Below are 14,169 nucleotides of genomic sequence, written 5' to 3'. Positions count from 1 at the left end.
TAATTCTAACCATGACCAGCCTCTCAAAACACTTCATGTGCAGGCAGATGGGATTAGTTTAATTTGGCATCATGGTCAGCACCGATATCTTGGGCCAAAGGGCCTGTTCCTGTGCTGTACTGTTCTATATTCTAGTGTTCTTGTTTGTTGTGAGGGGAATCGAATTTAAAAGTGCTTCATTGGTGAGCACGGGTGACACCACATTACCACGGGTGTACCAACCTCCTCATAAACCAAGATAACATAGGGTGGTGGAGCTAGCTTGAATGTCCTGCCCCTCCCATCCCCACCATCCCCATCCCCTCCTCCCATCATCGTCTTCCAACCCCCCTTCCCCCTGCCTCCCCTCCCCCTGGTGTGAGAATCTGGACCTCGGGGTCATAAGGAGCTGCCCCTCAGTGACAGAGATCATTGCTGGGCCTTGCTGGTGACACCCACAGCTGGATACATGGATTTAAAAATGGATCCATTGTCTTTTAGAGCTCATGGCTGATCTAGTATTCATTGCTCTAGCATCCAGTCCCATCCCCTCCGAGTGCCTTAAAGGCACTCAGCGAGTGTGCAGGGCTCTGAGTCGTCTCTGCCTCCACTGGGATGTACGTCTCTGGCTGACAGCTCTGCAGAGTCACAGGTCCACAGACAACTCTCCTTCAGTGTCCTTGGGCTGTGGTCAGAGACTGCAGACAGTGCCACAGCCCTGCAGCAGGGGAGATGGACACAATAAAGGCATTCTGGGTCTGATGGAGTAAGTGTGTCAGGGGAAGAGGCAGATTCCGATCAGTTCATTGTCACATACACCAGGGTGCAATGAAACTCCTCGCTCGTGTGAAGCTCACAGAGTGAACAGTGCACATGTGGTCATAAACAGATACAACAACAAGCACAAAACAACAGAACTATGCAAACTGAAGTGGTGCTAAAAGAAATGGTGCAGTGATAATAACAGGAGGGGTAGAGTCTGGAGTCCAGGAATGTGGCAGCCCCACCGGGAAGGGGATGTGAGGGAGGGGACTGGTTCAGGAGTCTGACAGCAGTGGGGAAGAAGCTGTTCCTGATTCTGGACGCCCGGGCTTTCCAGCTCCTGTATCTTCTCCCAGAAGGTAGAAGAGAGGAAAGGGAAAGGCCAGGGTGGTAGGTGTCCCTGACGACACTGCCAGCCCTCCTGAAGCAACACACAGTGAAAACGGACTGGATAGAGGGAAGGGACGAGACTGTGACGAACGGGGCAGTGTTTACCGCTCTCTGCAGGTCCCGTCAGCCCAGAGCAGAGCAGTTGCTGATGCAGGCTGGGATGCAACCTGTCAGGGTACTTTACATAGCGCATCTGTAGAAGTTTGAAAGAATCCTCATGGACGAGCAAATCTTGTCAGACGCATAAGAAAGAACATGCATGCTCTCTCAGTCACTGCATCAGTGTGGAGGGACTGGAGAGGTTATTGGTAATACAGATGCTGAGGAATTTAGAACCATAGAACAATACAGCACAATATAGGCCCTTCGGCCCACCATGTTGTGCTGCCCTTCAAACCACTCCTAAGACTATCTAACCCCTTCCTCCCACATATCCCTCTATCTTAAATTCCTCCATATGCTTATCTAACAACCTCTTGAACTTGTCCAATGTATCAGCCTCCACCACCACCCCAGGCAGCGCATTCCATGCACCAACCACTTTCTGGGTGAAAAACCTCCCTCTGACATCACCTTTGAACTTCCCACCCATTACCTTAAAGCCATGCCCTCTTGTATTGAGCATTGGTGCCCTGGGAAAGAGGCGCTGGCTGTCCATTCTATCTATTCCTCTTACTATTTTGTATACCTCTATCATGTCTCCCCTCATCCTCCTCCTCTCCAATGAGTAAAGCCCCAGCTCCTTTAGTCTCTCCTCATAATGCATACTCTCTAATCCAGGCAGCATCCTGGTAAATCTCCTCTGCACCCTTTCCAATGCCTCCACATCCTTCCTATAATGAGGCGACCAGAACTGGACTCAGTACTCTAAGTGTGGCCTAACCAGAGTTTTGTAAAGCTGCATCATGACTTTGTGGCTCTTAAACTCGATCCCACGACTTATGAAAGCTAACATCCCATAAGCTTTCTTAACTACCCTATCCACCTGTGAGGCAACTTTCAGTGATCTGTATATATGAACCCCCAGATCCCTCTGCTCCTCTACACTGCCCAGAATCCTGCCATTTACCTTGTATTCCACCTTGGAGTTTGTCCTTCCAAAGTGTACCACCTCACACTTCTCTGGATTGAACTCCATCTGAAGCTGTCGACCGTCTCTACAGCAGCTCCATTGATGAGGACAGGGTTGTGTTCACCCAACCGCTTCTTAGGTCAACAACCAGCTCTTTCACCTCACTGACGTTAAGAGCTAGGTTGTTGTTCTCACACCGTGACACAAAGCTCATCATCTCTCCTGTACTCTGTCTCATAGCCGTCGTTGAGCCAACTGATAACAGCAGTGTCATCAGTGAACTTGAAGACTGAGTCGGCACTGTACCTTGCCACACAGTCATAGGTATACAGGGAGTAGAGCAGGGAACTGAGCACATAACCCTGGGGAGCACCAGTGTTGGGGTGAGGATGGATGAAATGTTCTGACCAATTCTAACCAACTGAGGTGTGCTGGTCAGTAAGTCTGGAGGCCAGTTACAGATGGAGTCCCAAGGCCAAGGTCCAAGACTTTCAGAATCAGATTTATTATTGCTGACTTATATGATGTGAAATTTGTTGATTTGTGACAGCAGCACAGTGCAAAGACATAAATGTTGCAGCTGTATAGGACCCTGGTCAGACCCCACTTGGAGTACTGTGCTCAGTTCTGGTCACCTCACTACAGGAAAGATGTAGAAGCCATAGAAAGGGTGCAGAGGAGATTTACAAGGATGTTGCTTGGATTGGGGAGCATGCCTTATGAAATCAGGTTGAGGGAACTCGGGCTTTTCTCCTTGGAGCGACAGAGGATGAGGGGTGACCTGATAGAGGTGTATAAGATGATGAGAGGCATTGATCATGTGGATAGTCAGAGGCCTTTTCCCCAGGGCTGAAATGGTTGTCACAAGAGGACACAGGTTTAAAGTGCTGGGGAGTAGGTACAGGGGAGATGTCAGGGGTAAGTTTTTTACTCAGAGAGTGGTGAGTGGGTGGAATGGGCTGCTGGCAACGGTGGTGGAGGCTGATACAATAGGGTCTTTTAAGATACTTTTGGATAGGTACATGGACCTTAGAAAAATAGAGGGGTATGTGTAAGCCTAGTAATTTGTAAGGTAGGGACATGTTCAGCACAACGTTGTGGGCCGAAGGGCCTGTATTGTTCTGTAGGTTTTCTATGTTTCTATGGAAAATTACTTTAGATTACAAAATAAATAGTGCAAAACAAAAGGAATGAGGTAGTGTTCATGGATGGTTCAGAAGTCTGATGGTGGAGGGGAAGAAGCTGTTCCTGAATTGTTGAGTATGGGTCTTCAGGCTCCTGTACCAAATCTCCTCAAACTCCTAACAAAGTAGAGCCGCTGGCATGCCTTCTTCATGATTGATCAATGTATTGGGCCCAGGATAGATCCTCTGAGATGTTGACACCCAGGAACTTAAAGCTGCTCACCCTTTCCACTGCTGATCCCTCGATGAGGACTGGTGTGTGTTCTCCTGACCTCCCCTTCCTGAAGTCCACAATCAGTTCCTTGGTCTCACTGACTTTGAGTGTGAGGTTGTTGTTGCAACACTACTCAACCAGCCGATCTATCTCAGTCCTGTACACCACCTCATCGCCATCTGAGATTCTGCCAACAATTATTATTTGGTATTGTGGGATCTGGAAAATGGGAGGAAAATGTTTGTCCGTTCCATATGGTGGCAGCAGGTCCAACAGGGGCTTCCACGTCGGATCGGGAAGGAAACGGACCAGGCTGTGGAGAGAGCTGTGGAAGAGGTAAAGTGGTTCACAGATTACAGATGTCCTGTAAGTGAGAAGGAGACGGGTGTCAGGAATCTTGTTATTGGAGCACAGACTGAGCATGGGAACGGGGCGTGGGTCTAACTTAGAAGGGCATTTAGGTTAACGTGGACCATTTGGACCGAAGGGCCTGTTTCTGTGCTGTGTGAATCTACAACAGTCGACATTTAGATTTTGCTTCACGTGTACGTCTTCCAGCAGGAGCAAGGGTTTTATGTGTGGAGTTTACTTGACGGGTGTTTGTATCACAGATGTGTGTTGTGTGGGTGTTTGATCAGCCAAAGTTGTGCTGGTGTCTGTTACCTGGGTCCCCCTTGTCCTCACGTTTCATCCCACCAGCCTACGTATCCAACACATCATTCTCTGCCACTTCTGCCATCTCCATCGGGACACCACCACCAAGCATATCTTCCCCTCCCCACCCCTCTCTGCCTTTCGCAGGGACCACTCTCTCTGCAACTCCCAAGTTCACTCCTCCATCCCTCCCACCCCCATCCATCCCGCTCCCACCCTGGGAACTTTCCACTGCCCCCGCCATAGGTGCAACACCTGCCCCTACACCACCTCCATCCAGGGACCCAAACAGTCCTTTCAGGTGAGACAGAGATTCACCTGCACCTCCCTTAATATCATCCACTGCAGTGGTTTTCAACCTTTTCCATGCTGCAGCCCCCCAGAACATGCCCTTGTTAGATGGAGGACCCCCAACGCCCACAAAATCAAACAATCGATAATTCATGCATACAACACATAAATTACTGCACATAGACCCTATTGAAATAGTGACTATTTCGATCACCAATAATTACCAGCGGTGTCTTTCAGTGTTCAGTTCAATGTGAAGGTTGTGCCTGTTTTGCACTGCAGAGTTTGTCCAAACGTGGTGGTATGTGCGACAAACATCAATACTCAGTACTCAGTCTTGATCTGTATTTGGTTTTCATGGCAGTGACTGCAGAAAATGCTGTTTCACACAAGTAAGTAGTTGCAAATGGTAACAGAACATTGACGGCTTTGCCGGACAGCAGTGGATACTCCTGGGAACATGCTATCCAGAACGACAACAGTGACATTCGGTTGAACTGCAAGCACAAAGTCCTGTCAGATGACAGTTCAGCCAATTCTTCTTGTTCACATCCAGTTAAATCAGTAAGCATGCATTCAAACGGATTTCGAATCCAATCAAACATGCTCGTGTCATCGTTGCCAAAATACTCATGGAAATAAGATAAGATCTTTATTAGTCACATGTACATCGAAACACATGGTGAAATGCATCTTTTGCATAGTGATTTTGGGGGGCAGCCCGCAAGTGTCGCCACACTTCCAGCGCCAACATAGCATGCCCACAACTTCCTAACCTGTACGTCTTTAGAATGTGGGAGGAAACCGGAGCACCCGGAGGAAACCCACACAGACACGGGGAGAACGTACAAACTCCTTACAGACAGTGGCCAGTGACAGCTGTTGAATATGGTTCAAAACGGTGCTCGCAGTGGCCTCTGTCTTAGTCTCATTCACTGTCAGAAAGTCAGCCAGCAACGGAAACATATCATAGACGCCTTGCTCACATCTTCCCTTCCAGATACAGAGTTGTTTCTGGAAGGCATTGATTCTGTCATGCATTTTCAGAATGTTTGAGCCAGGTCCTTGCAGTGATAGATTTAAGCTGTTCAAAATGTTGAAAATGTCTGCAAGATAAGCTAATCTGGCAACCCATATCTCATCTGTCAAGAACTGTGCCAATGATCCATTATGCTCATTTAGAAAAATGAGCAGTTCATCTCGCAATTCATATACACGTTGCACAACGCGGCCTTGTGACAGCCACCTGACTTCTGTATGTAGCAACAAATGCTTATGCTCTGCTTCCATTTCACGGCATATGTTTTCAAACAAACGATGTTTGAGCGGCCTGGCTTTGATAAAGTTAATGATTTTAATGCACATGGAAAACACATCCGCAAGATTTTCATCCATATCCTTTGCAGCCAAAACCTCACGGTGAATCATGCAGTGGGTCGCTGCTACATGTGGAGCTACTTCTTTCACTCGTGCGACTAGACCCGACTTCCGTCCCGTCATTGCGGCAGCATCATCTGTGCATACTCCAATACACTGTGTCCACGCCAATGCCGATTGTACAAAAATAGTGTCAAGTACACGGAAAAGTTCTTCACTGGTTGTACACCCTGGGAGCGCCTTGCAAAACAAAAAGTCTTCCAAAGCTTCTCCTTCCCAGCAATATCGAACATAAACCAACAACTGCGCAGCACTGGCAACATCAGTACTTTCATCGAGCTGAATCGCAAATCTGACTTGCTGAAGACGTGCTATCAGCTGGCTCTGTATATCTTCCACCATATCGCCAGTTCTCCTGCTTACTGTGTGATCAGACAGTGGAATGGCTTTCAGTTTTTGACTGGATTCTTTTCCCAGTACAGCTTTGCACATATCTACTGCTGCAGGCAGTATAAGCTCTTCTCCAGTTGTGTGAGGCTTTCTGGAATGTGCTATTCGTAATGCTACCAAATACGATGCGCGAAGAGCCTTCTCATTTACAGTGGTGCAGGCTGTCATTTTGCCTTTTTGCTTGAGGTACAGCTCCTTTTGCCGCTCAAAATATTCCTTCAGCTTACTGGCAATATCTGGATGCACTGTTGTTAAATGGCGCTTCAATTTCGCTGGTTTCATTACATCGTTGAACAGTGTTTGCAAACACACAACACAGAGAGGTTGGTCCGCATTTGTCCCCACTGTGATGAAGCCATATGAAATGTATTCTGGATCGTACTTGCGTCGTTTTCTCTTTCAGTCACCCTTATCCCTTCGTCATCAGAATCTTCTGGTTTCTGGTCAGCTTTTCTCTTCAGAAATTTCTCCATACTCAGCAATACACGCTGGACAGTTTAATTACTATTACTGATAAACAAAATTATCAAAACTAATCTAAAATTTACACGCTTGCGCACTTTTCGTTTAACAGTGACATCACTGTGGCGTAAATGCACGGTAAGTAAGCAATATTATTAAGGCACACCAACAACGTCACTCAGTCTCACTAACACTACAGTGCACAACAGAATAGTAGTGAGTAGTGAACACTACTGACTACTCTGACTACACAAATCGAATATTAAGTGACAGCTTACCAGAAGGGTAAGATTGTCGCCTATAACAGATAGAATAGATATGGCCGATTTTCTGAACAGTGGAAAACTGGAGCAAGCAGGTAAGCTACGTCTTTGTAACAGTCGCTTTTCCATTTTTTTCTTGGCTTGCTCGCGGACCCTGGCAACCCTAACCCTAACCCCTGGGGGTCCGCGGACCACAGGTTGAAAACCTCTGATCTACTGCATTTGGTGCTCCAAGTGTGGCCTCCTCTACATTGGTGAGACCAAACGCAGACTAGGTGACTGTTTCACAGAACACCTGCCCTCTGTCTGTAACCGCAATCTGAGTCTCCCCATTGCCGGTCACTTCAACTCCCCCTCCCACACTATCACGGATACGTCAGTCCTCGGCCTCCTCCACTGCCGGGAGAATTCCAAGCACAAACTGGAGGAACAGCTCCTCATTTTCTGTCTTGGAACCTTGCAGCCTAACGGCACGAACATCGAATTCTCCCACTTTAAGTAATCCCCACGTTCCCCACACACCCTCCCCCCCCACCAGGCTTCTTCCATTTCCCAGCCTCTTTCTCTTTTTTCCAACCCACTTTTCTCCCCCCCCCGCCTTTGACCCATCCCCCGGTGGGTCTGCTCTCCCCTCCTCCCCCACACCTGTCCATCACTGTCTCTTAACTGCATCTACCTATCACCACCCTGTGCCCACCCCACCTCCCCTCTTTTGTCCACCTATCACTGCTCTGCTTTCCCCTCCTATATATCGGGCTTCCCCTTTTCCTATCTTCAGTCCTGAAGAAGGGTCCTGACCCGAAACGTTGACCGCCTGCTTTTCTCCACGGATGCTGCCTGGCCTGCTGAGTTCCTCCAGCATCAGCGTTGTGTTGTTCATTTGATACCTGGGTGTTTATTGTCCCGGCGGTTATTTGGGGTGTTTATTATGCAGGCATTTGTTGCATGGGTGTTGATGTGGGTATTTACTGTGCCGGCGTTTATTCTGTGGATGTTTGTTGGGCACCACTTGTGCGGGTGTTTATTCTGCGAGGGTTTACGGGAGATTTCCCGTCACTACTTGCCCCAGCAGAAGCTGTTGAATTCGCTGTTTCTGGTTTAAACCCTTGCCATTGAAGTGGCGGTCGATCCTGGCAGAGGCAGCGCCTGTGCCCATGGTGCCAGGCTGATACAGCCATCCCCAGGATCACGCTGTGTGTCCTTGGCTCACGGATGCTCATTAGCATTGAGCAGCTCTCTCATGCAGATGCTGATCTCCTTACTGCAAGCCCAGGGGGAATTAAAGCAAGAAGATCAAAGTGTCCACTGAGCAGCCACTAATCTTCAAGAACCATTACTTTCCAGGAACCCAATTAAAATTTTATGCAAGGATGTAATAATTTTTGTGAGGCTCTTGTGGGTGATGGCAGCTCATGGCTGTCAGCCAGCAGCAGGAACCAACCGTTCGTCCTCATTAACTCTCAGCCTTCAGCCAGGCGCAGAATGTTCACACTCTCAGTCCGTCAACAACTCAGTCCCAGCTCGCTCCTGGGACCCCCAGTAAGTACTGACACACTCTCCGGGGACCCCCTATGAATGCCGACACACTCCCCGGGGACGCCCTGTGAATGCCGACACACTCCCCGGGGACGCCCTGTGAATGCCGACACACTCCCCGGGGACGCCCTGTGAATGCCGACACACTCCTCGGGACCCCCTGTGAATGCCAACACGCTCCCAGGACACAGATGGTCACAGCATTTACATAGCTGGTCCAGTTGAATTTCTGGTCACTGGTGACCCCGGGGTGTCAATGGTGGTGATGAGAATTAGCATCGACTGTCAAGGGCAGGTGGTTAGACTCTCTCATTAAGGACTTGCCACTGCCCTGAGGAAGTCCCCAGTGATGTCCTGGGACTGGGACACTGACCTCCAACACCCACACCCACCTTCCTCTGTGTGAGATCTGACCCCACCCACTGGGGTGTTACCCCAATGCCCACTGATGTCAGGTTTCCCAGGGCTCCGTGATGCCATACTCGGGCAAACACTGCCTCGGTGTGGAAGGCAATCACCCTCTCCTGCCCTGCCCTCCCCTCCGGAGTCCATGCTTGGACCCAGGCTGTGATGGGTGTGGACCGAGTGGTCCTGGTGAAACCCAGACTGTGCTCGGCATCAGTGACAGGTCATTGGTGGGTCAGTGCCACTTGACAGCACTATCAATGACCCCTTCCATCACTGTACTGATGGCTCAGGGCAAACTGATGGTGGATATTGGCCAGACTGGGTTTGTCCTGGGTAATTTTCCACACTGTTGGGTGGATGCCAGTGTTGTAACTGCACTGGAACAACTTGTCCAGAGGCACAGCTGGGTCCGGAGCACAGGTCTCCAGCACTACAGCTGGGATGTTGTCCCGTCCTGGGGCCTTTGTATACCCAGTGCCCCCAGCTGCTCCTTGACATCACTTAGAGGGAATTGGATTGGCTGGAGACCGGCTCCTGTAATGGTTGGATCTTGGGGGGTGTGGTGGATGATTAAGCATGGGTATGGGTGGCTCAGCCTGGTCTCCGGCCCTCACGCTCTGGGGGCCCCCCCTCCCATTAGCCGTTCATCGTCCACCACCATTGATGACTGGGTGTGGTTGCATGGTACAGCTCTGATCTGCCCCGTTGGTGGGATCAGGTTGCTCTTGTGTGTTACGGGCTGGGTTATGTTGAGTCTGTCCTTCACCAGGCTGGAGGTGACTGGTTGTAGATGCCGAGAGCTGCTCCCAGCACAGCCGACCACTCCTCAGTGAACCACAGGTGACCACTGGTTTAATGGTGAGGGACGTGTTGGCCTGTGAGGTCACCAGGTGTGCCGGTGGACATCTCTGCTCCCCTCTTCAAGGGGAATGATCAAAGATAGTCAGTTGGTTTTCTGGGGGCAAGGTCCTGTTTGACCAATCTGACTGGAATTTTTGAAGTGTATTGACAAGGGCAGTGCAGTAGATGTTGTTTACATGGACTCCAGAATGATTATGAAGTGTAAACACGGAGAAGGGGACCACTCTCCCCACTGAGTCGTCACTGGAAGGTATCATTGGAACACGCACACTTAACTGGGCAGAGAGGTGGCAGCTGTAGTTTAATGCAGAGATGATGATACACAAGTGGGCAGTGATGCTCTGTGCTGAAGGATGTGCAGGGTCAGTGCACTCACCAACTGTGCCAAGGCCTGTCCCCAGGGTGCTGGAGTTGGGCGAGCAGCCCTTCGTGTGGAAGGGCGAAGGGAGAGGGGCAGGCAGTCAGTGACTGGAGAGATTGGGGTGGGAAGGGGAACAGGTTTCTCCCAGCAAGGAATTGTGCTGAGCTAAACTGTGCTGGGAGCAGCAGCACATTGAGACATCGGGCGGTGGAGGGTGTGGAGATGGGGCAGTAACCAGAGACAAATCTTCCATTCAGAGCACTGTCCCCACGGCTGCCTTCCTTGTAGCAGCACACACCATGGATCTTTATGCTCCTGTCTCTCAATAAGTTCCACTCAGGGTTATGTTGTTACCACACACCACCTTACTCTGCTGCCCAGGAGGATTGCTGTGTGTCCACAGACACGGACGCAGGTAGGTACATTGTGCCCTCTGAGGACAGGCCGAGTCTCTGAGTTCCAAAGTTCCATACTGGGCCGTCCCCCTCCCCAGAGGGAATTACAAGCATTCACAGATCAAGCAGAGAGTAAAGGTGTTGTTCTGTCTATTCTAGGTGTCGTAAGAGCAGTTGCCGTCTCCGGGACTATGCGGATACCCCAGGATGGACACAGCCATGGAGTTGGATAATTACCAGCCTGTGTTGGAGACCACGGACGAGTCGGCCTTGAACCAAGGATGGTACGTCTCCTACCCAGTCAGCTTCCAGGTGTCGTTGACCAGCTTCCTGATGCTGGAGATTGTGCTGGGCTTTGGCAGCAACCTGACGGTGCTGGTGCTGTACTGCATGCAGACCAGCCTGGTGGACTCTGTCAGTAACATGGTGACCATGAACCTGCATGTGCTGGACATCATCATCTGCCTGGTCTGCGTCCCCTTCACCATCACCATTGTGCTGACCCCGCTGGACAGCGACATGGCCCTCATCTGCTGCTTCCATGAAGCGTGCGTCACCTTCACCAGCGTGGCCACGGCCATCAACGTGCTGGTGATCAGCCTGGACAGGTACGACATCTCGGTGCGGCCGGCCAACAGGGTGCTGACGCCAGGCCGCGCGGTTCTGCTCCTGGCTGCCGTCTGGATGCTCTCCCTGCTGGTCTTCTTCGTGCCCTTCATGGAGGTGGAGTTCTTCAGCGTGCCGCTGTACGGACCTGCCTGGCACAACCGGACCCTGCTGTGCGTCAGTGCCGAGGACTACCACCGCGAAACCGCCATGTACTGCCACCTCTTCATCCAGATCCCCTGCTTCTTTGCGGCCGTGGCGGGCATGTTGGGAGCCTATTCCCGCATCCTGAAGGCCCTCAACATCCGCATCGGCTCGCACTTCGCCCGCGGACAGAAGCGCAAGAGCAAGAGGCAGCAGCGGCGGAGGAGGAAGGGGCCAGGGAACTCGCTGGGCAGTCAGTACGAGGGCAGGAGGCTGGCACCCTCTGTGGGGGGCCCACCCCCGGCCCTGGGGGTGCACGCCTCGGTCTCTGTCATCATCGCCCTGCGGCGGGCGGTGAAACGGCACAGGGACCGGAGGCAGCGCCAGCGCCGGGTCTTCCGCATGTCGCTGGTCATCGTCTCCACCTTCCTGGTGTGTTGGGCCCCCATCTCCATCGTCAACTTGCTGGTGTTGTGCCTGGGTCCCAGCGACCGGCTGGTGCGCCTGCGCCTCTGCACCCTGGCACTCGCCTACGCCACCACCGTCCTCCACCCCCTGCTCTACGCCTTTGCCCGCCACAAGTTCCGCAAGGTCCTCAAGAGCAAGGTGAAGAAGCGGGTGGTGTCGGTGCTGCAGGTGGACCCTGTGCCCAGTGCCACCATCATCCACAACTCCTGGGTGGAGCCCGGGAAGGTGCGGGGGTCCGGGGAGCCCACCCAGTCTCTGGCCCAGGCCAAGGCCTGAGCCCCTGAAGTGGCAGCACAGTCTCACGTTGGACACCCTCCCTCCACCCCCCCCCCCCCCCAAAGGGCTTCCCCTCCCCCCAGACCCAACAGCACCAGGGCCCCCCCAAGGGCCTCAGCCACCCCCCCCCCCCCCCGCGCCCCAGTGGACCGTGGCAGCTCGCGGGTCAAAACCACAACCAGCACCAGAGGGGTCCATTCACCACCCCCCACCCCCTCACCAGATCACCCCCTTCCCCACCCCCCCCCCCAAGCCATCTCCCCACTGTGGTTCTCTCCCCACCCCCCTCCCCCCCCGGCTGTCCCTCCACTATGTCTATCTCTCCCCCCGGCCGTCCCTCCACTGTGGTTCTCACCCCCACCACTCGTCTCCTCACTGAGTGTCTCCAACCCACCCCCCCTTCCCCCCCCCCCCAGCTGTCTCCCTCTGTGGCCCCTCCTTCTGTCTCTCCACCCCCCCCCCCCCCGTATCGCACCAGATGTGACCCACATTCCCCACGGGTCACTTCCCCCATTAGAGCGCTGTGACGCGGTGTTGGGAGGTCTCCACTCTCGCACCAACACTGCCCCCTTTAAACATCAGTTCAAGCTGCACTTTATCCCTTTATCACAGTTTGACCCTCACCCCCCCCCACCCTCACTCCTCCCAGCTCCATCCAAATGTGCCACACCCTCACCCCCAGACCCACCCAGGGTGAGTCTGAAGCTGTGGTCACCAGCTGTGTCTGGCTGTGGATCAAAGGTGTGGGTCAGCAGATCAGTCCCTTGACAGCTTCATCTTCCAATGGCGAGCCTCAGTTCCAGAGCCCCTGCCCACCGCCCCCTGCCCCTAGACCCCTCCAGGAAACACTGATCTCACTGACACTGGACAACCTGTGTTTTATCCACAGGAAAACACTGCAGTTGTGGGAATTCTGAAATAAAATCTGAACACTGAGCACTCAGTAAGTCAGGCAGCATCTGTGGGGAGGGACAGACAGAGGTTACGTTTCAGGTCAAAGACCTTTGTCAGGACCGGGAGAAGTTTGAAACCAAACATTGTAGAGACGGGGTGGAGGGGTCACAGGAGGTCTGTGATAGGTGGGCACTGAGTGAGGTGGATCCGTGAGGGTGGGGCAGGTTCATTCATTACTCGTCCTCGACCCCCCCCCCCAATATATCCCCTCGATGTCTCCCCCAATGTACTGTCCTTCCCACAGTGTGCCCCTCCCACCGTGTAACACTCCCTCAGTACTGCCCCTCCCTCTCCCAACTCGGTATCCCTGGCTCCCCCCTGGGTTTGGGATCCCCCATGGAAGGGCCTGGAGTGAGAGGGTCTGTGGTGCGAGGGTCTGTGGTGCAAGGGGTGTGGGGGAGAGTTCTGGGGGTCATGGGGTTCAGTGATTCAGGGTGGGGTCATCGACAGTCCGGCAAACTGTCTCCTTCCAGGATGTGACCCAGCTACAGCCCCCACCCCAATCACTCAGCCTGCAGACCAGGTTTTCCTGGTGGCAGTTCCTTCACCAATCACCCTTGGTTCTCAGCCCCTACATCTCCCCCACTCTCTTGCCACCTTTCCTGACGTTCCCTCTGTCGGTTCCCCTCGCAACCTCCTCTTCCCCGGTCAGTCCATAGCACTGACCGTCCCCGGAATCATTCCGGTACATCTCTCCCGCACCCTCTCCAAAGCTTCCTCACCTTCCCCGATGTGGCTCGCAGACCTGGACGCGATGGGCTGTCTGCTGTCTCCTCGCTCCTCACTCCAGCTCCGTTGCTCGGCAGCCACTGGGTGCCGGACATGTCCATCCACGTGACTTCCCAACTCCAAACGGAAGAGTGGACAATTTTTGTTGACTGTCTTTTTAATCAATACTTTGTACAGAAGTTCAGCCCCCAACCAGCCCATCAACTCTCTCTAGGACTCTGTTCCCACTGAGCACTGGAGATGTACTTCTAATCCCTGGAAACTCCAAGCTGCTTCTGGAGAGGTGCAACTGCCAGGGTCAGTGCCAGTGTGCCAGTGTTCCCCGTGTCTGCA

At 52.5% G+C, this 14,169-nt stretch overlaps 1 protein-coding gene across 2 annotated transcripts in view; it reads left to right on the top strand.

Annotated features, from left to right (window-relative positions):
- The window catches only part of LOC127571758 (G-protein coupled receptor 22-like), a 33,752-nt gene extending 21,365 nt beyond the window's left edge, over positions 1–12,387 (top strand). For both annotated transcript variants that reach the window (XM_052018444.1, XM_052018443.1), the window contains one exon: positions 10,819–12,387. In XM_052018444.1, the coding sequence (XP_051874404.1) occupies positions 10,867–12,153 (1,287 nt within the window). In that variant the 5' untranslated portion in view covers positions 10,819–10,866 and the 3' untranslated portion in view covers positions 12,154–12,387. The remainder of the gene's footprint in view (positions 1–10,818) is intronic.
- Positions 12,388–14,169: the final 1,782 nt, after the last annotated feature.

The sequence above is a fragment of the Pristis pectinata genome, chromosome 6 (assembly GCF_009764475.1).
Source record: "Pristis pectinata isolate sPriPec2 chromosome 6, sPriPec2.1.pri, whole genome shotgun sequence".
Classification (NCBI taxonomy): Eukaryota; Metazoa; Chordata; class Chondrichthyes; order Rhinopristiformes; family Pristidae; genus Pristis; species Pristis pectinata.
This window is presented reverse-complemented; position numbering and strand designations above follow the sequence as displayed.